A 24,837-nucleotide genomic window follows, 5' to 3' on the forward strand; every position below is an offset into this window, starting at 1 on the left:
CTTCAAGCCCGGAGGACACGTTAGGTTCCTGCAGGCAGGACCGGCTGGTGTGGCGATACCAGAGCTGGCGAAATCACGTCCCGAAAGGCGTCTGTGCACGATGAGCGCCTGGCGCTGGTTCCAGAATCAGTTTTCATGGTGAGCATTGAAAGAAAACTGCAGTTCTGTGCAAATGCACCATCATGATGTCGGGACGCAGCATGTGAGCCGAAGACAGGTCCACTTATGTCTCTGTCCTCTGCTTTCAGGGATCCTGACCCCCAAACTGTGCTAACAGAGGAAGCTGCAGCAGCACGGGAAAAGGAGCGTGTGTCTCGGCGTGTTAAAATTCAGATTTATTTGTCTTTTTGGTAATGATGGGAGAGAAAAGACAGACATCTAAAAGGACATTAAGGGTATAAATCAGCCTCAGGTCTAATGTGAGCTCTGTGAAACAATAAGCAACCAAACAATAGTCGACATTTCATCTTCTTATTGTCTAATCGCCCATCTGACTGTTTGTGTATTTCCTCCCTTAACCCCTGAGATGCTTGCTAATGGCTCTCACAATGGAATTATTTACTACCCATGGCAGGGGGGCAAATGGGTCAAATTGTGTGTGTGTGTGCGCGCGTGTGTGTGCGCGGTGCGGGCACGCTCGGTGTCAGAATGAGTGAGAGGGGATGATGGAGCCACTGGAGCACGCAGTGACGGGGAAAAGGGGGGTAAATGAGAGGGGGACGGACGGCGGGCGGCTGAGTGATGTTCTCCAAAGTGAAAAATCATGCCACAGTGCAGAGGGTCCGGGATCTGTCCACTGGGACGAGGGACAACGTCCACGCCGGCACTCAAGTGCTCTTAAATACCCTCTCTTTGGTTCTATTACCCCACCACACTCCCTTCCACTACCCGCCCACCCCCCCCTCCTCTCTTTCCCAGTTCTCCCCGGGTCGGGTCCAGGTACAAAAGCCTATTTGCTGTACAAGTCCCAGAACATGTTTGTCTGCTGCCGCTCGTACCTTCCACCATGTAACGTAAAAAAAAAAAAAAAAAAGCAAAACACGGGAGGGAACACAAATCCTTTCTTCAACCAGAAACGTCACCCCCGAACAAAAAATGCCCCCTAAATCAAGATGTCACGCCTCTTTTCCTCTTTTTTACGAGCTAGCCGCGGTCTTTGTGTGGCTAAAGTGTGTCTCTCGTCACAAAGGTCAGTCCTCATTAACACGCGGGCGCCGCATTAGTTTTATTAGCGCTTATTACCGCGCTCTAATTGTTTGTGATAATAACGTGACACTGGCGGGGGGAAATGGAACGACCGCTTCACAGTTTCATCCCGTAATTGTGTCGAGTCGTGAAAAACACTCGCTTTCCGATTCGAGCGCCAATTTAGGGGCGAGCATCGCGGAGATGAAGGCTGCCTCTGTGAAAGGGATCAACGGGGGCCGCTCGCCATCACCTGCTGGGGTTAACCAGCGCCTGGCAACACGTTCACAACTGATGAAACACAATAGCAGACAAGCCTTTCATTCTCACACCTACTGTCAGCTTTCTGTCAGCTGAGCAACCACGAGTGTGTGTGTGTGTGTACGACATATTTCCCCCTTTCTAATTAGCACAAGGGAGTCCTGGGGGCAATCAGAGGTGAGGTTAATGAGAGCGGGGAGGTGAGCGGAAGGGGAGGGGTGGGGTGGGGTGGGTACAGCGCTACAGCTACGCACCCATCTCATCGTGCTGTCACCCCGAAGGGGCATCATCATCCTCGCAGCACCCTCACCGATGCCTGGGCCCGTGACACATAACACATGCGTGAGACTTTCTATATCTGCACCCGACTCAACCTATCTTTGTCCCCCCCCCCCCCCATTGTCTTTGTTTCCCTGTCAGGCCCAGATGTGACAGCATGTTTCCCATATCAGAGAGGATCGTTACAGCCCCAAAAAAGAGAGCGAGGGATGGAAAAAGACAGAGCTGTCACAGTGGTCTTAGCATCTGTCTGTTCTCAATTGGCGCGAGGGCCGGGCTGGTGGGAGAGGAGTCTACCATATGTCACATCTGAAAACTGTGAGCGCCGACTCCGACGGGGAGGGGAGAGGCAGAAACGCGGGGATGATTCCTTTTTTCTGTCGTTTTTACTTTACTGGGACGTATTTTTCCTGAAATGGAAAGTAAAAATGGAAGCTCGTGTGAAACTGCTGCAGACGTGTTTTTTTTTTTGTTAAAACAGTTCAGAGAGACAAAAAAGCAAAAAGTTATTCAGAATATAAAGGTGAAGATTTGGCAGATTTACTAAAATCAATGCTATCAAAGCTTTTTTTTGGGGGGGGGGGTAACACACTCAGCTATGCTCTGTTAGCAACAATGTTAGCAACTCTGTTAGCAATGCGCCCTGTGTGGACGGTGGCCGTCCCTCCAAAGGTAACGGGGGCAGAGGGACAGATACAAAAAGGACCCTGCATTAATAACAAGCGTGCCCCCCCATCACAGACATTTATACAGCAGCATAACCCCATCAGATCTTGGACGTGCGGGTACAGACTCACACTCCCACTAATAGCGCCACTATATTTTTAAAGCATTTTTCCAGGCAGAAATCACCGACTTTATAATTAATGGTATAAGTGCACGTTTCTTTTTTTTTTTTTGGAGCGCATGATTGGGGGTTTTTTCTTGTCACGGTGTGTTTATGTATATTGTTTGAGTCTGATTACACTTGCCTCTCCTCGCTGCCAGAACGGGACAAAGGAGTCACCCTCATCCAAGAAAAACACCAAGATTAAAGATTCTGGCTTCAAATCGGCTCCTTTTTTCCATCTGTCACTGTTTCATTTTGCAACACAAGCACATCTCTCGCACGTCTCTACCTCTTCTCCCCCTACGCTCTTCCGACTTGTTTCTGCTCCTCTCACCCGTTAACAATAATGCTCGGGGCGAGCGCAGATGTAAGATATAATAGCGATGCTCGGAGAAGAAAAGGCGAGCGGGGGAAAAGACAGAAGATGAGAGAAAGGGAAACAGACGGCTAACGCTGCTCACAAGCATCACTTGTCAATTTACAGCCGTTGCTCCCTGAACTGCACTGTATAAATTTCCAGTGTGACACCCGTTTCTACTGCTTCCAAGCCGACTCGGGCTCCGTCCCACCAGATCTCATCCCCAGACACATACTTGGAAGCCTTGAGTAGAGAAATTGAGCCAGATGTAGCCTGCCTTTGCTTTTATTTATTAATTTTTTTCAGGTTCTGAAATGTTTGACTTTTTAGTCCCCCCCTCCCTGTGCTGAAATCACGACGGGAGAATGAGGATGGATGGGGTAACATCTCCGAGGAACGTTGCTTTATGGGTTTGATGTGGCCGCTGCCATGCAGACCGAGCACACGTGTTGACCACGGGCACACACACACACACACACACACACGTGAGTCCCTGGCAGTAAATTGTATGTAATGTGTGTTAAACTGAGAAGAGCCAAAGGGGGGACGTCATGTGTCTAATGGACGGAACAAGAGACAAAAAGCAGGACAAATAACGAGTATGGCAGGACTCCGCTTTGAGTGATGGCACTTCAGAGGGACCGAGACGTGGCCTCCCTTTTATTCATCAACCCCCAGACTGATCTTTACTTTATACAGCGTGCCATAAAACTCGCCTCCGCGCTAACGCACGTAGCCGGTTGGCGAGGATGGGACTCACATCAGGGTCGCGACACACGGATCCTCCGCTGCTTTTGGAAGCACCAACACGGGCTCGTAACAAGTGTACCTGACCCCTAGCAAGTCCACGTCTAAATTACACCCGTATCAGAGTAGCTTTAATGGCTCCCACCCTCAGCTCTCTAACTCACATGTAACAAGCTGCAGGTCTCGGAGCCAAGACTGGAATCTGCAAAGAAAACACGCCGCTCTGAGGAGTATGAGCCGCGCTCCTCGCGCTAATACAAAATTGCGTTATAAGTGCAACACCTGGTTCGACTTAAAAGGCAGAGGCCGGTAGCTAGTGTAGCTACACATGCCCATAAAGGGAGAGAGCGGCCGGTCGTACGCTCTGATAACAACAATCGCTCTCTTGCAATATTTTTTTTTCTTTTTTTTAAAGAGCTGGAGGACCCGATGTTGTAATCACACCAAAGAATTCATTCCGCCGCTGCCGCCTTTAAAAACGTTCCAGAAATGTTATTGTCTAAATGTGGACTTGTAAAGAGGCTTTGACGATTTGTGGCAAATTTCAAAGGTTTCACCTCACTCAATAGTTAAAATAGATCTGCTCCAATAGTTATTGAGCAATTACAATCTTTAAAAACACACGTTCCAACATGGGAAAGCTGGTCCTCATTGGAATTCTGTCCTGAGGGTAACTAGCTACCAGCACTAAGGAGACCTGATATAGGACTGATCCCGGGAATTTTACCACGGTAATTAGGTTTGTCAGCTTAGCAGAGTGGGCAAACACTTTGTAGCGTGTCGCCTCCACGGGCCGGATTCTTGTCGGGGATCAAGATGCAGGCTGCAGCGCTCGGCAAAGGTGTGAGCCGGCTCGCCGTGTGAACCGCTGCAGGCTGACAAAGCCATTGTCACGTTGTCAGGCCGCCTTTGGCACATTGTTCGGTGACGTGCTGTGATTATGCTGTCGGATCACTCTTGAGGCCTCACGAGCTGACGGCTGGTGGCAACGGCTTTGACAGCTAGTCGAGGAGGATTTTAACACCTCGCGGTACCGGTGGCGGTCTCCCGCTAGCAGCAGCGCTGGCAAATGGTGTTGCGAGGGTGGTGCTCTGTGACTGGCCCTGCATAAACACCAACATACCTGCGCACACAGGCGCACACAGGCGCACACAGGCGCACACAGGCGCACACAGGCGCACACAGGCGCACAGCCACGCGGCTGTGGTCTCCCCGTAATAGCTTTGTACCTCTTGGGGCCTTGCACTGACCATTCCTCCTCTTATCTTTGTTTATGTGGAGGGTAGATCATCGTGTACGCCTCCACGAAAGTGCCAGTACATAAACACTCGCAGCAAGGTTGTTTAAAGTGCACGTGTGACTAAGCGTGCTCGCGGGCGTGTGCGCACTGGCTTGTGTGTGCTTGGGAGGTGATAAGGCAACGGCTGGCACCAAAGAGCCCGCTGGCACAGAGCCCCCAGATCCTGAAGATGAGAAGGTTGGCTTAATGCTAACACACACTCACACACACACACACACACACACACACACACACACACACACACACGACACACACACACAGCCTAAACCAGAAGTTCCAGTGAAGGTAAACATCCAATCGCAGCCTAACACAGAGGTAAATGGCTAAAAATCTTCCGAAAGTCGGGCACCCGGGACGCACCAAACCGGCTGAGCTTGGGTTCAGTCGGCGTGAGGCTGAACGTGAGTTATGGTGAGCCTGGAACTCAGGTCTGGAACTTTTAAGACAGACTCCAGGACCAGCCATCTGCGAGAGATGTGTCTTTAGGTGTCGAAGCTTCGTTTCTGGTAACCCTATATCGTATCCTGTCTGCGCCTGTAGCACTAAACCCACAAAGAGCAGTGTGCCAGTGACAGCACGGCACCCTCGGTGGTCCCAGCACTCAGCCACTTACCCATTTAATAAGACAGTCTTTAAAAGGATGGAGCCAAGCATGTGCATGTTGCTTATACTTCCCCCCCATTTTTACAAGACTTCTTTTTTTTTGCAGGAGGCCCAAGGGCTGGCATTCAGCAGGCGTGCATGTGTGTGTCTCTTACGTATCCATTTATTATCCATTTATTACCGCTATTCTTTTCTTTCTCTCTCCCTCTCCCTCACCTTGGTGAAATTCTAATAAACAATCATGGTAGCGCCATGCTGAGATGCCCTGTAATGGGCTCCTAATTAGCAACTCCAAACACAGGGAGCGGCTGCTTCACGCCTCGTTTTCTGCACTCATCTGCGCAAAAGTGGATGAATTGATTCCATTTGCTCGCCACTTAATGCTGGGATTGTTTATTGGCTTAGCCGGGAGATAAAACAAACACACAAACAAACAAAATGCCCTTAAGCTTTCGATACATGCTAACTCTAATCCCCTATTAAGATCCTTGATGACCTATGCTTCAGCTAGGTTTTCTGGGATGTTTATGGTGAAAGTCGAGGGTTCCTCTCCCCATCGTCTCTTTAACACCACCTGCTTCTGTTCTGACCCCCCCACTGCCGACCTCCCCTTAACGGTTTGAGGTCGACTGAAGCCAGACCAAGCAAGAGGAGACACACCGGTAACAAACATCCATTTTACCCGGAACACTTCAATATCCCATAGATGCACATCTGGAGCCACATATGGTGACAGATGATCCACACACAGTCACCTGTGTGTGTGTGTGTGTGCGTGTGTGTGTGTGTGAGGTCCTCCAGTCTGTGTCACGTTCCTCTCTCCCTCCATCAGTCTGCCGCGCTCATTTCCTCCAAAGGCTGCCTCCCCGCTACTTTATGAGCGAGCGCTTCCACAGCTCTCACCTCAGGACACACTTCAGCGTCTAAATGTTTCCATTTGTGGGGGAAGTGACACACGTTCGCTCACACCACGGGGCATCTATCCAGAACTAACCATCCCGCGTACGAGCAGTGGTGAATCAAGTGATTGGTTGAAACCCTCGCACGTACCGTGTGTATGTGTGTATCTTTTTAGCCTAGCTAGCTATGATACATGCATAACACTCAGCTCAGCACGTCTTTGTGGTGCGCGTGTTCATTATTTAACTGGGAAACCTAAAGAATGTCCCAACAAGCTTCCTTTTTCAGGCATCCAGCATCCAACAGGACAGTGACTCTGGTCCCAAATCACTGCTTCCACCACACTAATGATTTCCTCCGCTCTCCTAAACAATTCAGTGTGACAATCAATACGGGACTAGCATCTCCCGTGCTGATCGATAGACTTTGGTGCTCCCTGACAAACCAGCGCTCCGCAAGATCAACACCTTCCCACATCGTCATTAGTGTCGCTGACCTTGAAGTAAAATTCAATTTCCCTCTGCAGCGACGGCGCCCCAGCAGCTCCCTGTGAATTCGGAGGCCATTTCCTCCACCGGGCACAGGAAAGAGAGGATAATATAATGTATAAAAAAGGGATATGAGGAGAGAAGGAAGCTGAGGAGGCAATTACAGCAGGGTCCTCTGAACAGCAAAGAGGAGAGGCTGGTACTGCTCCTGGAAAAAACAGCGTCTGATCAGCAGACTGGCAGATTTCCAGTTTCAATTAGGATTCACGGCTGACTACGGAAGCCCTCCCTCGGGAAGCTTCAGCCGCAGCAGGGCAGCGGCGAGGACCTGTTGAGTGGAATCCTCCGAGGGGGCCACTGGCACCGGGTAAAAAGAGAAAATCAAACCAGAGCTCCCACTGCCTCGATCAGCGTAACGCGCGTCACACGGAGGGAGGAACCAGATGGAGGTAGGTGAGGCCCCCGTTAGGGTTAGGATATTCGGACCGAATATTCATCTTTATTCTAATTCTAACAGTGGAAAATGGCTCTTAGAGGCAACAGCGAGGGCTGCTCGCTCAAATATATGTGAATAAACGTCTGCGTGCGTGCGCCCGGGTGTGGGAAAGATGCAGCCGGCGAATCAAACCAGCATCTTTGGTTAAAGCCGCTGGATTGGCCGCCGGCCTTTGAAGTCGACCTCATCGCTGGGATTTGAGAGGGAGACGGCTGAGAAGGCGGCGTTCGTGTACTGTGTGTGTAGCCTAGCGGCGTGCGGTTTGATCGGACCTCCAGGGTCCCACGGGGCTGAGTCCCGACCACGTGTGTCGCACGTATCATTTTCACTTCCCATGGTTGCACGTTTATTCCCGATCGGACCCTGACTGACAGACGCAGGCATGCAAACACACACACACACACACACACATCGGAATATTCATGATCTTTAAATTCTGCTCAGCTCCTGCAACTATTTATTTTAATAATTATTCAAATGTACATGCAAGCATGTAATGGATGCTTTAAAGGGATTTACAAATGTGCCGTAATTACGTGAGCGTCTCTTCCTGACGCTCCGAGTGTGATGCATGCATTAGCCTTTAAGTTCCACATTCTGGCTTTGATCAACATATCTGTCAATCCACGTGCTCTGACTGGGGACACATTCGTCAGTCAGATGGTAACCGTGGCGAGGGCTCGACTTCGCCGGTTCGATGGACGCCGAGACGCAGCCGTAGAGACGGTAACGACAAGTCCCCGATGGCGTTTGGACTGAGCCGGGAATATTAAGTGTTGCGTGATTATAATCCGTGTTGTATGGAAAGCGTTAGCATTGCATAGCGGCTTTGGGTATTGAATGCTAACTGCTAGCCTGAACGAAGGCGCATAAACCTGGACAATCGGTGGCTTCATACCCGCGTTTATCAGTGTTGTGTTTTTCCACGGTTTTCAACTCGATGTGAGGTCTCCTGGAACCTATGGCAAAATTCAGACTAGCTTCCAAATCCAATATAAGGGGATTTAGATCCCAAATTCCTGCATTCGATGTAACCTGCTTGTAACCTTGCTTCTCCAGCTTGAATTCATTTGAGGCTCGGTTTGAGGATTCAGAAGTGAGGGACGGAGGATTTGGTTTGGGGAAAGCTTTGGGCGAAGGAGCCGGCTGGGAGCGCCGGGAGCTGTGGGAACACTGGCGAAGGGGAGACGCGGATGTTCTTCCAGGATTGCATAATTTTAGATTTCTTTTTTTTTATTGTGCATTCTGAATAAAGTATTTCTGTGTGTGTTTATTTTCTATTATTAATTTGCTACGTGTTTTAATTCCTGGCTCAGGATGTTCCGCTAATCTGGAATCACAGCCTTTTATCTGCGGCTTCTTTGGAAGTGATTGAGACGTGGGGGGGGGGGGCGGGGGGGTAAAGGTACGGAGAGCACCGGGCAGCGCGTGCATGTACGCATGTGTGTTCGTGGAGGGAAGAATCACCTTGATTCAGCACACCGGGGCCCTTTGAAGTACTGGAAGGCCAGCACGGCCGGCGCAGAGCAACCGTGAGCCTTCCAGAAACAAAAAAAAACCAAGCCTGACCTCCCCACCAAATCATAACCATATGAACGTAAGAAATTCCACCTTTGGAGAATGTTCTCTCCCTCGTCCATCTCCCGGGGTGAGGCATTAAGTAGTGATAACAGAAAACAGGTTCTGAGAGAAGGGGAGGCGCTAGGAGGTGATGGAGGGTGGGGAGGAGGACAGCAGGAGAATAGAGGTTACAAGTGTGCCGTATGGAGGATCGGAGAGGGGGATCGGGTCCAAAAAAAGGCTCCTGCGCTGAGCCCCACTGCCTAAAATGGAAGTTTCTCAGGCGAAAACGTGGTGCCCTTCACAGCTGAAGGAGTGAGAGGCAGAAAACTGAGATTTCAAGGGGGGTGGGGGGTGTAAATGTGACTCTAACTCAAGAAATACCTCGCTAAGCCACGACGGAGGAGCCAAGTGGTCGGCCTCAAGACCCACCTGCGAGTGGAAATGGTTTCCTGACTTACAGAAACGCTGTCGCACCCTAATCCATGTAATTACCTCTCCTATTCCACATGTGTAAGTACACATGTACAACATTACAGTCGCTGGGTTGTGTTCTTTTTAAACGAGAGCAGGCCCTCCAGCACCTTCCTCCACGCTAATCATCACGCTCATTACAGAAACAACATATTTCCCCGAACAACTAGACGTATAGGGTGTGTTTTATTGCTCCGATAGCTCAGGCATCTGAGAACGGAGCCCGTTCTGGCGGGTCGAGTGTGATTCTTGCGGCCTCCGTGTGTGTGCGAGTGTGCGTTTGAATAAGCATTCCGCCCAGCGTGCGCAATTAGGGTTGAGACCGTGTGTGCGTGAGCGTTGTTTGTGCGAGTGTGTGTGTGTGCGTGTGGTTGCGCGGCGGCGGTGGGGGTTGTTAGCGGTTCCATCTGGGTCTCCTGGAAGCTGTGTGGAGTCAGGAAAACCACATCTCATAAAAGTGGAGGCAGCCCAATGTTCTACAAGGACAGAACATTACTGAGAATGTCGCTCAGGAAAACCCTGGGCTCGGGCCCACATGTTGGCTGCAAGCGCTCGGCCGCCCTCTTTCCACTCGCTCTCTCGCTCCCGACTTATTTTTCACTTGGTCAGGGATAAGAAAGAGGAAGGCGGGATAGACGGCGTGGAGTGTGGGAGACAGAGGCTGAGACGGGGATGGAAGCCAGCGCTGATAGCAATTCCATCTGTCTGTATCGAAACAGAGAGTGAGCAGTGACAGGCTTTGGTGGAGGGGGGGGGGTGATCTGGTGCACGCTGGCTCCGGAATCAACCGTTAGGAAGCGAGAGAGGGATGAGTCCAAGGGAGGGAGGGCAGCGGAGCCAAAGTGAAGGGCAAGGAATTCTGGCCATGAATAAACATGTCTGTGTTGTTCACATCATGCCTGGGATTAAACTGATAATCCACAAGCTCGGCAAACGGTAGAAACAGACACACAGATGACTTCATTTATCACCGTCATGAGAAAACCTCGCAACATAAATTTTGATATTTCTCATATTACTAACTGTGTAAAAAATGACCCCCGAACTTTTCCGACGCTCGCAGATGTAAAAATAGATTTCATTTAACCCCTGAGTGAGCCTCTCCCTCTGCTCTGAGTGCAAGTCTGAAAACTCCTACCTGCCTGAACGCATCGTTCTCCCAGCACAGACTGGGATCCTGGCCCGGCTACAAATGGGGAACGCAGACAAAGGCATCTGTTCATTTTAATGGCTATTGATGTCACATTTGAGGCGTCTCCTTTACAAATAGGACTTCCAACAGCTCGATGAGCCAATGAGCTTTTAATAAAGCGGATTAATCTGGTCGATTCAGCGTTACAAAGGTAAATTGCAAAGTGCGCAGGCGTTTAGTCACACCTCCGGACCTTTTCTGGTCTGCAGTCAATGACAGAAATGATGGGGTCGACTTTTTTTCCCTGGTAATTTGAACAGATTCTCTGCTTTATTATTTTCTTATTTTCATTTTTAGCTGCTTTACATTGACCGCCATCGATATGGAAGCTAACAAACGCTGCTAACAGGCCATAATCGAGCCTTTCTCAGGTCGGCGGGTGCCACGGACGCTGGAACCTGAATACAGACAGCCATTCCAGGAGTGGATTACGTGCTCTTGTCCTGGTGTTTAAATATCGAGGATGCCTCCGTAGGCTCTGCTCTGAATTAGGCTGGCGGACAGAAGGAACGCTGAGGCGGACGCGTCTGTGTTTCGCCTTTTCTCACGTCCCTGTATCCCCCCCCCCCCCCCCCGCCGCCATTGCCTGCCTGTCACACGTTAGACGAGCTGCAGGTTCGACAGAAATAACACACACAGTGTAAAACAATGTTCTAAATCAGCCTCATCGAGTAGTATTTATTCGCTGAATAATTACCGAAATCTCTCGTTAAGATAGGAATTAACTCGCCCCCCCTGTGGCCTAAACGCTTATATTTCAAAGCCTAAATCGGTAAAAGTGAACATTTGACAGCCAGGATCAGGGAAACGTAATTTCTCCTCAAACAACGTCCCGTGACATCAATCTAAAAAGAGACAATTTATTACCTATCATAAAGCGTTCTGTTAGCTCCGTTTTAGCTCTCATTTAGCGCGGAGCGGTAGCCGGGAACACGCCGCTGACACAAAGCGTTGCCCCGAGGCTCCGGGAAGATGATTGAATTTCATAGCTACTTACAAGCTAATAGGGCCGCACAATGACTACTTACTGTCCTTAAGTGACTGGCTGCTTCTCGACAGCCGCGGCCCCTTTGAAGCCCTTCTGAGGAGATCTAGCGGATTTAGGCAGTAGCGTGACATGAGCGCGAGCAGCTGAGCAACCGGACCCACTATTAGAACCAGCTGATGTAAACAGGGCGCTCGGCTTCTCGGGGGGAGTAAGAAAAACGGTGAGAAATGATGTCGGAGCGGATGCTGATTATTGAATTAGTCCAAAATGAAAGTAGCCGGACACAGTTTTTGCTAATCAATAATTTCAGTTATTGCTTATTCGAGCAAAATGGGAAATATGCTCGGAATAGTTTTTGTTTTTTTTAACCAAGTGTTTCTGGGAAATTAACACCGATTTATTTGGCGTTTTGTAGAGCAACCTGATGCTAATTTAATCAATACATTTTTTTGATAACATTGAGAATCTGCCTAATAATAAATGTCAGAAGTAAATATTAATGAATTAAGAAATGTAAAATTTGTAAAACCGATATTTCCATTTATAAGGCATTATTAATCTCTCTATCTGCATTCCTGTGCGTGCATGTGTGTGTGTGTGTGTGTGTGTGTGTGCTCATTCCTTCAGATGCAGTTTCCACATACTAACCACCTCTTCAACCATGTTGTTCCACTTACAACTTTAACTATAGGCACATACAAATAGGTACATGTTCTCTCTCTCTCTCTCTCTCGCTCTCACACACACACACACACAGACAAACACACACAGAAAGAGAGAGCTAACCACATGCACATGTTCACTCACTCTTAACTAATTTGTTCAGGAACACTTTGGTTTGGGTTTCAACACCCAAACCTCTGGACCTTTGATTGAGAAATGTGCTTGACTGCAATTATATGGGAGGGAGCGGCGGAGGGAAGCACAGGCGGAGAAAACAAACACGCCGCCGCGGTTTTATAGCTTGCTGGCGTGACATTTTCTCCAACTTTTCCGTACCCTTTCTGTTTTTCAGGTGGGTGGGGGCGCACGGCCAAGTGGCCGTGAGGCTGGGGAAAATGTGGTGGAAGGGTTTGAGGTGCTCGAGGCTTTTTTCTGTGGACGCCGTCCCCACGTTTGCTAACACCCCTAAAATTTGGGCCGGTCCTGGTCTTGGCTCACTCACCTGCAGTATGTAGCCCCTGACGTAGTCACGGAGGGTCCAGCCCAGGCCGTGCAGGATGTGCAGCACCTCCTCCTGCTTCAGCACGGAGAAGAGGCGGTCCAGGAGGATCTTGAGCCGCACCGGGATGGCCTGGGTGCCGTACAGCATCAGGCTGCTGATGTCGAACACCACGTTGGACTGGACGATTTCCACCTGCGTCGGGTGGTACAGGTGCTGGGTGCTCAGCTTGTCCAGGGCTGTGTAGGGAGGGGGGAATGGGCACACAAACACACACACACACACACACACCATTAATGACTATCAAGGTGCTCATGCGGAGCCTCGTTTAGAAGCTGCTGCACGGTCAGCACAAACCGATAACAGCATATCAATCAGATTAAAGCAATGACAATAATCAGATTATCTGCTTTTCTTCTGATTTAATGTGATCTCCTTCACATTTACGATGACCTTGCATCCCGCTTTCTTCTCCTCCTCTGTCCGCTTTTCACACTGCACGCTGTAAAACAAACGGGCCAAGTGTTCCCGCTCCTCCTTGCTTTGTCCCGGGATGTTTTCCTCAGATTGCATCTGCTAACGCGCAGCTAGCATGTCGGCTATTCCTCAGCGAACACAGCAGAACACGCCTCCTGACATCCTCAGTCACCCCTTCCCCTTCTCTCCGCTCAAACCATCTTTTTCTTCCCTTCTATCTCAATCCCTCTGTTCTGCCTTACCTCATGCAGCCCCCCCCACCTCCCCCTCTTTCCCCCTGCCTGTCTGGGTGACACCTGGTCGGGTCTCTCTCTGATCCCGGGACAGCTTTTTTCCTTGCCGAGGAGGGGCTCGCCTGACAACACAGCGCAGGCAGACACGGACATAATAAAAAATGAAAAACAGCTTGTCAGAGACTCTGCCAGTGTCGACATGAAATGAAAAGTGGGGAGGGGGGGGCAGAGACGGCTGCCTGACAGTTCAGAGAGAGATTAAAAATAGCCAATGAGGTCCTGGGCGAGTCGCTGAGAGGCCCACGGCCCGTCTTTGACGCGAGCCAAACAGGTGTTTTCCTTTTAATCACCCCATCTCCACCCCTTTGTACTCCTCCCGCTCTGCTAGAAAAACTCTTTACGTGTGGTCTCTCGCCTCCTCATCTGCGTTGCGGTCGCATTCCTCCTCCTTTTTGATCTGCCGTGTAAAAACACAACTTCCAAAGCCGCTAAACTGAACCGTGGCAACCGAAAAAGACTCACGCAAAGGACTTTTTATTTAACTTCCACCACCTAATGGTGGCATTAAATAAAAGAACACAGGTGTTCATGACTTACCGTGGGCTACCCAGCCGTGTTTGCACTGGTCACATGTCCGTAGGTGAATCTTCCCGGGCTGGAAACACTCGCACGTGCAGTTGACCAGTGTGCACCGGATGGCCTGCCGAGACAGGAAGAGAAGAGACGTCAAGAGAGACGAAGCAAAATCACGTGCACCAGAACTGTCTCAAGCAGCAGCCCTTAAAAAGTGACACTTTACAAATGAACAACAGTGGTAGGAACACACACCAACACCAAACTACGATTTCAGCAACTGCATCTCCCAGAATTCCTTCCTGCGAACGCAGAAATCAAACTTGTTTTGACTGAGGCTCCATTAGTCAGCCGCACTCAGCCTGACCCCGGGAAGCTTTTAGTACCGAGAGGTTAAGTGTCCAGACTTGACGCGGCATCATCATCGGAGGCCTCTACGAATAAATAAACCCCTCCCGACTCAGGTGCAGTTCGCGGCACTTCCTTTAATCTGCCTCGCGTTTTTCACGGTTCTATTTTCAACGGCGCGGAGGAAATGAATGATACACACAGAAATGTGCACAAATGAACACAGCTTCTTCATCCAAATGAGCGTCGCAGCTGGGAGCCGTAAATTTTACTCTCATGCGCCGAAACCAGAAAAACGGAACGAGAGGAGTGAACGAGGAGCAAAGGAGCCAGCGCCATGAATCTCCATAAGCCGTGGCAGGACTTTGTTTATCAGACATTTTTTGCGATATCGAGATGAATTGATGTGCAAAGCGAGCAGCAGCTGTAGGAGGGACGGGGAGACATTTACACTCCTGAAGAAACGCACACTTATCCTTCAAATATCAAATAATTCATTTCCTCTGCGTTAGCATGCGCTAGCCGTCCGCTGCTGACCTCTAAATTTCATTTTTTTTAAATCGGCGGGATAAAAGAGACGAGTTTGACAAGAGGCGCATACGAGGCCGAGTCCCTGCCTGTGTGTTAGATGGACAAATCCTGAACTCATCACGCAGCAGGTTCAGTTTCGGAGCAACGTGTCAACGTACGGTCCGCTAAGTGCGCTATCTCGCCGTATTCTGTGACAATAAAGTGACACTGATCCGATCACAAAGGTTGCAGGCGCAGAAATCAATATTTCACAATATCAGAGGCAGCCAGCACTCGCAGATAGAGCAGAGGAAGCAGAGAGCAGGCAGAGGTCAACGTTTCTGGTCTTCATTTACGTTTCACACCAACCGGCGAACATTTATCCGCTAGCTGCTCACCAGCAGTAAATAACCCAGCCAGTGGATTAGCCCAAAATCCTGTAATTCCACATGTAACGCTCACTTCGCTCATAATCTACTAAAGGACCATAAAATCTAGCAGAATCCGCCCTCGCTCACCCTAAAGTGTTGTAAACCAGATTAGCAAGTGGAGGTGTCAAAGCCAGCATGGGCTAATCCAAGATTAAACACAACATTACACCGCTCCGACCGCGTTACCTCGCCGCTTGACACCGAACGAGACAGGAGAGAGAGATTATTCGGCTCGACGGCGATTTTAAGCCTTCCAGGTGCAGGCACGGCAATCCGCAACGTCTCAGAGGATTACACGCCGGCGCGCCGCACGTGGAGATGATGGCGAGGCCACGGCGCCAGTTCTGCCCAAAAGCGTCCCCACTTCTGTCCTGTCCCTTGACAAATGTCCTTCTTGACTGTTGTCTCCTGTTTTTGCCTTCTAAATAAAAACATTACGCCATTACCCAGGGAATGATTTGGCCTGTTTCAGACTTTGTGGTCTCCCCTTTTTTACTGAAATTTAGCGGCGTGATGTCACCCCTCCTTAATTAGCACTCCGCGCGGCGGCAACAGCACCCGACACAAATAAACAATTACAAATATCAAATGTGCCTCCTCTGTTTACGAGCTGCGGCCTGACAGCTGACAAGATAGTTAAGGGGCGTCTAATACGGCAATTAGAGCACGCCACTGTCTGCGAGGCTGCCGCTGTGACAAGGCGCCCTCTAATCACTGACTTATTATGCCGGCTAGCGGCACCGCTCAAATCTGGCCCATTAAGCAGACAGCAGCATTAAGACACATTAAAGAAGCCCGAAACCTCGACTGAGGAGGTACTGATGGGATAAATGGGAAGGGAGGGGGCTGCGCCACGCCTGGTGTTTCTTAGGCATGATTTGTGCATTGTTACACATCCACATTGGAACATGCGGCAGAACGGGAACGCGGGGGATGTTTGTGATAAAAGCCATCATACGCAATCGCGAGCAGGAATTTTACGAGCCGCGGCAGACAGATGCGTCACGGATAATCCGATGATGCGAGTTTTGTCTGCATGTGTGGATCATTAGGGAAACAAGACAGTCAAAATTAAAAAGACGTGTCATGGCTCTGAGGCTCAGATCCCCCCCGTCCCTGGGCCAGCGCTGATCTGGGTCGCGCTTGGCCGCGGTTTAACCCGCGTTGGTCAGGGACGGGTCTGGGCCCGGCGCCCACATATTTGTCACAGCAGGCCGGGGGAGGAGGCCGCGTTATCGGGGGCCCCCGGCCAGATACGCGGCATTAGTCAGCGCGCTAGCATCTCGCCAGGTTTTCCTCTGTGGCTCATGAGGAAAGTGGGTGACGGAGAGGAAGAGGACGAAAGCCGAAGCGGTTAGCGAGTGAAGGATCACTACAGCAATTAGAGCGTCGCGGTCGTCAACACCTTCTCACATCTGCTGCCCACCGTGTTTGAAAGGCATCATTTCCAGCCCTGGGGTGTGTGCGTCTCGCTGCTACGTGTTGTTTAGCTGGAGGCTTGATGTTTCGTCCATGTTTTGCTTGGCCCGCAGCCCCCGTCCCGGCCCAATTGTGTAAACACTGACAGTCTGCAGAGGCCAGCGGCAGATCAGGAAGGACTCTGAATTAGCAACCTGCTGGAGGGACAGAGGGGCTGGAAAAATGTAGACTGAGATGGTTTCAACCCGCTATCTGGGAGTAGCGGAGAGAGAGTGGGAATGACAAACCACAGGGCTCCGGATCAATAGTGATCCATGCAAATGAGTGCAACTGAGCCGAGCACGAAACACACAGACAGAGACGGCCCCTTGGCCACGACCGAACCAAAGAGCTGAGCTTGATCCTAAACTAACATCCTGTACAACTGTATTACTTGTCTGTCTTTTTTTTTTTAAAGTTGACTTTATGACCATATGCTATCGAAAAGTGCTATTAAACAGTCCCTGCTGACAGCGGACAACGGAAAGCAACCCCACAGCTGCTGGGGATTGTTCCGGGTGGGGATTGTTCCTCCTCCTTTAATTGAAACCTTTAGCATGTTCAACACAGCCACAGACCGCATTTCTTGTTTGGTGAGTTAAGCAAAGCCGAGTTTTAAATGAAAACCCCGTGTGCGCGCGCGCACGTGCGCTCCTCGTCTCCGCGGCGGCAGCTCGGGATCGGGATTTGTCTCTGCTTTGGGTCACTGTAAAACACTGGGAGCATCTTGTCCTCTCCTCCACCCACAAGATATTATCTCATCCTTGGGTTAGCTGCTGAAACGCCGTCCATTTCCTGCCAGAAATGTGCGGCCAATGTGTGTCGGAAAAGAGGCACAGCCGCTCCGCATGTCACGCAGCCAGGCCGCGGCTCCGTCAGATAGATCAGGACTTCACAGCGTCCATATTGGAAACAGGTGACAAATAAAACAAGCCGAATAAAGAAAGTCTTTGTAGTCAGACGTAGCACGCCACAAAACACAGGGGAGCAAATACCTCGTGCCAAGCCTAATTTTTGCCTTTCTGATTTGTTCATTGGATGTGACTCCAAATAGCTTTCTTGCCTCGCAAAATGAGACAAAATAAACAACGACTGCACACATTTGCGCCGGCTTAATAGCGGGAACGTTGCGCCGCGTCAGGGAAAAGTGGAGCCGACTGAAAGGAGCCGTGTCCTCCCGCTGGAGTCCCCACGGCCCCTCTTCCGTGTCAGCTCTGGTTCTGGGCGCGGCGGACGGCAGCAGCGGAGCCAGAGGTCCCTGTCCTTTGTGCAGCTGTGCATCTGGGCTCTGACACGGGGGCAGAGCGACCAGAGCTATGCTAATGGGAACCAAATGGGGCGTGAGTCCCCGGTGGATTACAGAAGGAGGAGAGAAGCATGTGTTTTCATGTATGTATGCACAGCCAGGGCCCGGCGTTCCTGCCTCGCTCCTCTCCTCAACTCGGACCAATTGGCGCCGTCGCCTCGCTCCTTCGCACGCTTGCTGAGCGAACGCTGCTCGCAACAAACTTGAATGATGAGGAATCAACCAAACCTGGTGCTGGTGTTGCCAGGGAAACCCAAAGTTTCCAAGAGGACATTTCCTGCTACCGGTGGAGTTTGAGAGATTGGTCCAAATAAGACACAGTGATCCTAGAGAGCAGGTAATAGTGCACGTGTCCCCATAAAAACGCCCCCTGCCTTATCAAATCTCTTCTTCCCGGCATCACTAATCGCCACCATAAATCTGGACCTCAGAAGGAACCGCGGAGATGTGATATCATCACCCTGCGTCCCCCTCCGATGACGTCCACTCTAAACTTTGACCGGAGGGTTCGACGGTGTCTTTACGTGTCAGATATGAGGAACGCCTCGCTCCGGTTCGCGCCGGCATTCCCTCTTCCCTTTGAAACGGTGGCGGGAAAGTGCGTTTCCTGGCGGGGAGCGCCGCCCTGATACATTCTGAAGTCGGGTGGATGACTAAACTCTCAGCACGACTCCATCACATGATAGACACCCGCCTGTGCTTCAGGACCGTCACGCTCGCTTACGTGGTGGTCGGCTAAAGGACCCAGCTGGTTTTGATAGAGAGCGAGAGAGAGGGGAGCAAACCACCATGAGGCAGGAGTAGAACCAAAAACCTGCGCTCCAGCCGTCCTATGGTATGTTCTCTATCTGCGTAGAGCCTATGGAGGAAGAGCTGCATCATGGTTTTACGCTGGACTACTGTGGGTTCAAACCCCGAGGGGCAGCAGGTTTCTTCTTTGTGCAGACAGCAGGTCCAGCCAGAGGCCCCCGGCTCGAGGCCCCCGGCTCGAGGCCCCCGGCTCCTCTCAACCCTCCTCAAAGCGTTTCCCCAGCCGGACATGAAACCGTCTGCCCAGCGACAGACCTCAAGGGTGCACAGGCTCCAGGCCAGGTTCAAACAAGATGGCTGGGAGGGAAAAGGAAGGGAGAAGAAGGCGAAGGGAGGTGGCAAGGGAGCGCAGGGGGTAGGTATGGGTGGTGGGGAGGGGGGGGGGCTGCATTAGAAAGGTGGGGAGGACGTAGAGGAGGGAGAGGAAAGGTGACGAGGGGGGAGCAGGAAAGATGAGAGATTTTATTAGGTGTTATTGACGGGCGCCTGGACAGCAAGCGGAAGGGGAATCAAAGCGGGGGGGGGGGGGGGGGGGGGTGACGCACGGGGGGCAAACCGCCGATCCCTGTCCTACCGGGCGCGTCCGGTCGCCGCAACTTGTACGAGAGCACGCCAAATCCAGATAGAACGGAGGTGGGAGGATCTGAAGTCTGATACGAGAAGGGGAGGGCGAATAAAAGAAGGGAAGAAAATTCAGTGGGGGGGGGGGGGGGTGTAAAAATAGAGAAAGAAGCCGACCGACAACATCAACCTTCTTCTCTACCAGAGAAGAATTTGTAAGAGCTTACACATATTGCTGACCCCTGACTGCGCGGGGACATCTCCTTGGCAATCACCCGCTAGCGTGGGCGATGCAGCTCGCTTCCTCTCACACACACACACACACGCACACACACACACACACACACACACACACACACACACACACACACACACACACACACACACACACACACACACACACACACACACACACGCACACGCACACACGCGCACACACGCACACACAAACACACACGCGCGCGCGTGCGGAGTTCAGACGTGATGAGACGACAGGAGTCGTGCTGAGCCTCCCCCAAACTCCCATTTAGTCATCGCGCCGGTCTGGGGTGGGACCGTGGACCTCTCCGACGACTCACCAGCACTCACACATTTCTCCCACATTCCCTCTCATGCGAACATGTGCTCACACACCGAGCACGCGCACGTGCGCGCGCGGTGAATTCCCCTACTCAGAGCAGCTCCCAGCTGGAGGAGCCTTGGAAGAGTTCCTGGATGTAATCTCACCAATCGCTTCTTTTTTTCTTCGTTTTTTTTTTTTTTTTTTTTAAATTTTCCTTGAAAATGTTTAATACAGAAAACAGTCGGCGTTAATTTCGGCGAGCGACCTCCAGATTTTGGAGACGCGATTTTCTCTTTTTTTCCCCTTTTTTCTTTTTTTAAACTGCACAGAGCTTTAGCGGAGAGCGACTGGCCGGTTTTCAAGGCGCACGAGCGGCCGGTGATGTTTGTTTCTTTCCTCGGAGCTTTGCTCAAACAGCGTGACGGCGCGGCGGTTCACGTGTAAACAGCCGGGCCTGCGCACGAGCGCGAGTGCAAACACACAATTACGCTGCAGTGGCTGATTTGAGAAATCTCCCGCAACAGCACATCACCAAAGGTCACCTGGGTGGCAGATCTCTACGAGTGTGTGCAGCCATTTACCTTCGCCTGCATCGTGAGGAGAGTCACTATTCCTGATTCCTGATTCCTGATTCCCGATTCCTGATTCCCTCTTTAGATCAAACTCCTGAAGAAACAGCTGGAACTTTTGCTTGTTTTTACAGGCTCGAGAAAATGACACAGAAAGAGCAGAAGACATAGATACAGACGGAGGGGGGGGGGCACGCATTATTCAGCCAATGGCGACGGGACGGCAGCGACAAGTGTCACTCCCAGAGCCACACGGTGAGCCTTAGTGTGTGTGTGTGTGGTGTGTGTGTGTGTGTGGTGTGTGTGTGTGTGTGACCAAAGGAAAGTCTGTCTGGGTGATTTAGTCTTTATCTGTCTTACAAAGTTCACTGATAGGGGGGCTGAAGTGGAGGCTAGACGGCGCTCCGGGAGCAGGGGTCAAAGGGAAGACGCGGGGCAGGTCGGACGGGGCGGGACGGAGACGGCGAGATCCACGAAGCCGCCGATCCGTTCTCGGGATCCCGGCATCGGTATCAGTCCTCATTCCTAACTTGGACACATGGTGACGGACCTTTTTATTGATGTGCGACCAGAGCAGTTAATGAGCGGCGTGTTTCTCTTCCACTTGGATCCCTCCAGCCACCCCCCCCACCCTACCCCCCACCACCCCGGAATACCTCTCACCCTTCCATATTTATAATTTTACCACATCCTAACAATAACACAGCCAGCGCTGGGCCCAAAACACGCAGGCTAATGAATCTCATGCCTTTACCACGGTAAAATGGCCAGTAAGTATTACCAGCTGCGACACTCTTCCCAGCTCTCCCAGTCCCCCCCCCCCACATCTCCTTGGCAGTGGCACTGAGGTCGGGAGTACAGGGGTGAGGCGTGAGAGGGGGAGCCGGGTGAGAGCAGACACATCTGAGTGCAGCTGGACCAAGATTGAGGGAGAGAGAGGGAGAGAGAGCGGGGTGGGGGACAAAGAGGAGAAGTATGGGGGGGGGGGGGTAAGACCGCAAGTCTCCGTGTTTCCAGCTGCCTTTCTCAGGGGCTCGGTTTTCTTTCCCTCCTCTTGCTTTTCTTTTTTTTTCGCAAGGCCCTCCTGGTCCCAGCTTACTCCAAAAAATATTGCAAACACACACACACACACACACACACACACACACATAGACAAGCATTCATGCGCTCGGCGGCCCGCCGCCCCTCCATCCCTCACATTGGGCCATCTTTGTTTGGACAGGGCTCAGGAGTTCCAGAAAAGCTCTCTCAGATGTGCTGAAGTAAGGGAAAAACAAAACAAACCGGCCCTCGCACTCACACACTCCCAGCTCGCCCCGGCGCACACTCAGACGCCGCTCGCGCTCGCCAGTATCGCCGTACCCACACGCGCGTCTCACGTATGTGACGGGGAAATGCTGCCCTGTGTGTGTGTGTGTGTGTGTGTGTGTGTGTGTGTGTGTGTGTGTGTCCCGGGCTGGGATCACAGTACCGGGGCAGGCCCGAAACATACCTCGACATGTGTTACCTCTTTGTAATATTGACTTTGTTACAGCTATACGAGTGGGAGAGCGCAGCCCAGGGCCCAGGACGTGGAGGACCGGGGGCCCCCGAGTTTGCTAAAAAACAAATAACTCGGCGAGTTTCAAATACCGAGGCTCCACAAAGGCGATCTGGAAAACAGGTCGGCATCAACGGAAGCTGTATTAAAGCCGCCGCCGACCTTCACGGGTTCGCTCTCTAAATGAGGAACATTATTGGTCGAAATCCATTTCTGCAGCCGTGGGATGCGGTTCTGGCTGCCAGGTCGGAGTGTGCAGCCGGTGTGCGGATATGGGAAGAAGAAAAAAAAGAGGAGGAAAACACAAATAAAGATAAGCAAGATAAAGGAAAGGCGCTAAATATTTGATAGCTTAGCAGAAAGCGAAGATTGCTAATCATTCTGTTTCCTGAGAGTTTGAATCCCGTCTCGTCCGTCTCCCCAGCGATGACTCTGCTTATACATTTGAATAATGAAGGCGAGTCATTTGAATATTCCCTCTGTATTAAAGAAAAGTGGGTTTTTACACGATGCAGCAATATTAGCCATGTTAATTGGGCTCTTTGGACTTTCCCAATAGAAAGGCTAAATTAATTACTTATGTCGACAAAATGTCAGACACGCCGATCTAATAGCTACAACTGTTGTTCTCGCTCGTGCATCTTCCTCGGGTGTGTGTCTGCGCGATGTGAGACGACTCTCGGCGTCCACCTAATGAAGAAGACGGAATGTGTGTGTGTGTGTGTGGGGGGGGGGGGGTCTGACATCCTCTCTGTGTTTCAAGGGTGGCTCTGGAGAGCCCTCCAGTCTTCATCCCCCTCATGCTAATCAGCCACTTCAGTATTGACTGTTTGTCTTTGCAAGAGCTGGTGCTAGCTACACACACACACACACACACACACACACACACACACACGCACACACATTTGTACATGTGAGACTGAACTATTTGCAGGACAGCAGCTTTGAAGCTCCACATTATTGTTAGCTCGTGTCTGTTTTTAGCCGCTATCAGCGCATTTTACTGCATTACAAAGATGTGACACGCAAATGCGCCGCTAACAGCTACACGTGACCGTCAGCCGTGCACACACACACACACACACACACACGTGCACGGCAAGTTAGCCGAGGCCTGCTGATGCCATGTTTCAGACCAAACCTTGAAGTGGAAATGAGCTTCCTCGCTCTCACAACCGGCCCGTTCTCACAGCGTCAGCAAACGCCGCCACCTCACCGAAGAAACACAGATACCCCCCCCCCCCCCTCCCACCCACCCCCCCCCCCCCCCCCCAACCCACCCAGCCCTGTGGTCAGCGCACAGGATGAATTCACTTTAGGTCCAAAGTAAGAGGATCGCGTCTGGCTTTTTTCAGCGGGATAAAAAGGTGGTTGAACTCTTGGAGGACAGGAAACGTTAATGTGCTCTCAATATTTGAGTCTTTTAGCCAGAAACCTTTTAGATATACTTCCAACTGAGGACTTATTTACGGTTATTTGCATTAAATCATATATTCTATTTAGAACTCATCTACCAGAGACCTAATTATTGTGGCTGCCCCCCCTTATTAGCAGTAGCGCTACGATGCCGGACGTGTGCAGGCATCTGCAGTGTGTTTGAACCTGCACCAGCACCTGAGGCTCCGTCCCCAGCCGTCCGCGGCGCGCTGAGCGACAGCTGTACGGCGTTGCCGCGGCGATAGGCATCATCAGCTTGCTACAGACTAATTGGTCCGCCGCGCTCTTCTGAGTGGCCCCGCTAATTAATTAGAAAGGCAGTGGAGCTGAAATTTTTAATCAGGACAGCAGACTCTCCACCGAGCGGGGGGGAAAGGAATCCGCCACATCGCCCCCATCATCCCACGTAATCCACCTGACACTGATCCCCCACACTGTCATGTGGGAATGTGTTTTGTGTTTAGGAATTCACAGGATCCGACCTGGGAATAGGAGGAAAAGTCAAAACATTCATTTCTATTCAGGAATTCTGTCCGAGTCTCAGAAAAAAAAAAAAAATTCTCGCGTTTCTTTTGGTGTAAACTGCGACAACAAATCTAACAGACTGGAGGAAAACTGGTTTTAACTGGTCCCGCAAATGCCCCACCAAGGGGAAACGTCCTCCAACGTCCACCTCTCGACCCTTTTTGGCCACATTAACGTCCATCTTAACGCCTGCTCTTATCAGCCCGCCGCTTTAGCCAAAATAAACAGGCGCCGCCCTTTTATTGCTTTGTTTTCATAGGTCATTAGGGGAAGGAGAAAAGACACATTGATTAGTTTTCCAGACCACTGGATCATTGTTGTGTTATGACTATCATCATTAAGTTTCATTAAGGCTGCGGTGGTTCGTGTTTGGAGACGATGAAGCTGTTGCAGCCGAGCCGGGTTGGCAGATGGCGCAATACCGTGGAATGTGCGGAAGCCGGGACTGATGGGCGAACACGGATTCGATGGAGTTTGTCAGGTAGGCAAAAAAGAGCTGCGAAAGTGGGACAGTCCTGCTTTGATTCAAAGCACATTAAAGGAAGCCAAATGAGAGTCGCTGGTCCACTTAGCTTTGCTCTGGAACTGCACATATGCTCCCAAAGCTAGAAGGAACTGGCTCTGTCACCAGACTAATTAGCATGTGTTAGCTACTTAGTGAGAGGGCGGCCTTCT

The 24,837-nt window shown here is 51.0% G+C and overlaps 2 protein-coding genes across 7 annotated transcripts in view; one reads left to right on the plus strand and one right to left on the minus strand.

The window, feature by feature from the left end:
• The window catches only part of bnc2 (basonuclin 2), a 119,170-nt gene that overhangs the window by 19,656 nt on the left and 74,677 nt on the right, over positions 1–24,837 (minus strand). For all 6 annotated transcript variants that reach the window (XM_057034533.1, XM_057034536.1, XM_057034535.1 and 3 more), the window contains 2 exons: positions 14,130–14,232; positions 12,826–13,061 (listed from right to left, as the gene is read on the minus strand). In XM_057034533.1, the coding sequence (XP_056890513.1) occupies positions 12,826–13,061; positions 14,130–14,232 (339 nt within the window). The remainder of the gene's footprint in view (positions 1–12,825; positions 13,062–14,129; positions 14,233–24,837) is intronic.
• sh3gl2a (SH3 domain containing GRB2 like 2a, endophilin A1) overlaps positions 2,142–24,837 on the plus strand; it is a 180,404-nt gene continuing 157,708 nt past the window's right edge. The window contains exon 1 of the mRNA XM_057034541.1: positions 2,142–2,147. The gene's annotated coding sequence lies outside the window, so the exon portion shown is untranslated. The remainder of the gene's footprint in view (positions 2,148–24,837) is intronic.

The sequence above is a fragment of the Takifugu flavidus genome, chromosome 6 (assembly GCF_003711565.1).
Source record: "Takifugu flavidus isolate HTHZ2018 chromosome 6, ASM371156v2, whole genome shotgun sequence".
Lineage (NCBI taxonomy): Eukaryota > Metazoa > Chordata > Actinopteri > Tetraodontiformes > Tetraodontidae > Takifugu > Takifugu flavidus.